This window comes from Meriones unguiculatus, assembly GCF_030254825.1.
Source record: "Meriones unguiculatus strain TT.TT164.6M chromosome 13 unlocalized genomic scaffold, Bangor_MerUng_6.1 Chr13_unordered_Contig_2907, whole genome shotgun sequence".
In the NCBI taxonomy this organism is placed as follows: Eukaryota; Metazoa; Chordata; class Mammalia; order Rodentia; family Muridae; genus Meriones; species Meriones unguiculatus.
Genome location: NW_026843582.1, coordinates 1,057,501 through 1,060,000, shown reverse-complemented (window position 1 = coordinate 1,060,000; position 2,500 = coordinate 1,057,501). Strand labels below are relative to the sequence as shown.

Sequence of the window (2,500 nt, the reverse complement as noted above, 5' to 3'; positions counted from 1 at the left end):
TGGCGGCGCTCTCTGCGGCCCCGCCCCCCGACGCGCTGACCCCGCCCCCTCCCCCCCGCAGCTGGAGCAGATGCTGGAGAGCACCGCCGTGCGCGCCCTGAAGCAGCTCGTGCTCCTGCACCGCGAGGACGGCCCGGGCCCCGCGCGCACCGTCGAGTGGCTCAACATGCGCAGCTGGTGCTCGGGACACCTGCACCTGCGCTGCCCGCGCCGCATTTTCTCCCGCCGCGGGCCCGCCAAGCTGGTGAGCGCCGCCATGACGCGCCGGCCACGCCCCCAAAATGGCGGGCACGCCGCGCCCCGCCCCAAAATGGCCGCCCCGCCACGCCCCAAAATGGCCGCACCGCCACGCCCCGCACCGCCATTGGCTGACTGCGGGTCCCCAAAATGGCGGATACAGCCGGCCACGCCCTCAAAATGGCCGCCCGGCCTTCCCCGCACCGCCATTGGCTGACTGCGGAACCTTAAAATGGCGGATACAGCCGGCCTTGCCCCAAAATGGTGCCGGACACGCCCCCGCCCCGCCATTGGCTCAACACTCCCCAAAATGGCCGCCCGGCCGCGCCAGCCCCCAAAATGGTGGATGTAGTAGGCCCCGCCCCCGCGTAGCCATTGGCTGAGGGCGGATTCCCAAAATGGCGGCCTGGCCACGCCCCACCCTACCATTGGCTGACTGCGCATCCCCAAAATGGTGGATGCAGCAGACCCCGCCCCCGCCTCGCCATTGGCTGGCTGACTGATGAGGCCCCACTCTCTCCCCGCCATTTTTGGACATATTACTAAGTGACTAGGCCCCGTCCCCGCCATTTTGCCTGACTTAGCCCCTCCTCCGCCTCGCTATTGGCTGCCTGACTCGGCCCCGCCCTGTGGCCGCCATTTTGCGTGACTCGGCCCCGCCCCCTCTCCCCGCCATTTTGCCCGCAGCAAGAGCTCTACGAGAAGGTCTTCTCCCGCCGCGCCGACCGCCACAGCGACTTCTCCCGCCTGGCGCGGGTGCTCACGGGAAACACCATCGCCCTGGTGCTGGGCGGGGGCGGGGCCAGGTGAGGGGGCGGGGCCTGCGGGGGCGGGGCCTCGGGCTGCTGGAGCCTGTGGGAGAGTCTTCAGGGATGTGGGCGGGGTTTAGAGCCTGTGGGCGGGGTTTAGAGCCTGTGGGCGGGGTCTGGAGGCTGTGGGCGGGGTTTAGAGGCTGTGGGCGGGGTCTGGAGGCTATGGGCGGGGTTTAGAGACTGTGGGAGGGGCCTGAACCGCCCTTTTTCCCCCTCGCAGTCCTCCCCTTCACTCCCCGTCCTCCCTCCCCATCCTCCCCCTCACTCCCCGTCCTCCCTCCCCATCCTCCCCCTCACTCCCTGTCCTCCCCCTCCTTGTCCTCCCCCTCACTTCCTGTTCTCCCTCACTCCACGTCCTCCCTCCCTCACCATCCTCCCTCACTCACTGTCCTCCCTCCCCGTCCTCCCTCTCACTCCCCATCCTCCCCCTTCATCCCCGTCCTCCCCCAACCGTCCTCCACCTCACTCACCGTCCTCCCTCACACCCCGTCCTCCCTGTCACTCCTCGTCCTCCTCCGTCCTCCCTCCCTGTCCTCCACCTCACTCCCCGTCCTCCCTTTCACTCCCCATCCTCCCTTACTCTCCATCCTCCCTCCCTCCCCGTCCTCCCTTTCCCCGTCCTCCCTCCCCATCCTCCCTCTCCTCATCCTCACCCTCCTCGTCCTCCCTCCCTCCCCGTCCTCCTCTCACTCCCCGTCCTCCCCCTCCCTCCTCGTCCTCCCCCTCACTTCCTGTCCTCCCTCACTCCACGTCCTCCTTCACTCACTGTCCTCCCTCACTCACCGTCCTCCCTTCCCGTCCTCCCTCCCTCCCCGTCCACCTCATTCCCCATCCTCCCCCTTAATCCCCGTCCTCCCTCACTCCCCGTCTTCCCTCACTCTCCATCCTCCCCTTCCTCATCCCCTCATTGTCCTCGTCCTCCTCCCCTCCTCTCCCTCCCCCTCCTCCCCCTCACTCCCCGTCCTCCAACTCCCGCCCTCTCACTCCCCCTCCTCCCCCGCTGAAGGCGCTGGAGGAGGCGGGGGCGGGGCCTGAGGGCTGGGGGCGGGGCCTGGGGGCCGTGGGCGGGGCCTGACCCCGCTCACTCCCCGTGCTCCCCGCCCCCGTGCTCCCCAGGGGCTGCGCGCACATCGGCGTGCTGAAGGCGCTGGAGGAGGCGGGCGTCCCCGTGGACCTGGTGGGCGGAACCTCCATCGGCTCCTTCATCGCCGCCCTCTACGCCGAGGAGCGCAGCCATGGCCGCACCCGCCAGCGCGCCCGGGAGTGGGCCAAGGTGGGGAGCACGGGGAGCACGGGGGGAAGGAGGGAAGGAAGGAAGGAAGGAGGGAAGGAAGGAAGGAGGGAAGGAAGGAGGGAAGGAGGGAGGGAAGGAAGGAGGGAAGGAAGGAGGAAGGAAGGAAGGAGGGAAGGGAGGAGGGAAGGAAGGAAGGAGGGAGGGAAGGAGGGAAGGA

General features: G+C 69.1%; 1 protein-coding gene across 1 annotated transcript in view; it reads left to right on the top strand.

Moving 5' to 3' along the window:
• Positions 1-2,500, top strand: part of Pnpla6 (patatin like phospholipase domain containing 6) — a 44,579-nt gene that overhangs the window by 27,729 nt on the left and 14,350 nt on the right. The window contains 3 exon segments of the mRNA XM_060375914.1: positions 62-244; positions 925-1,043; positions 2,166-2,322. Of these exon segments, the coding sequence (XP_060231897.1) occupies positions 62-244; positions 925-1,043; positions 2,166-2,322 (459 nt within the window).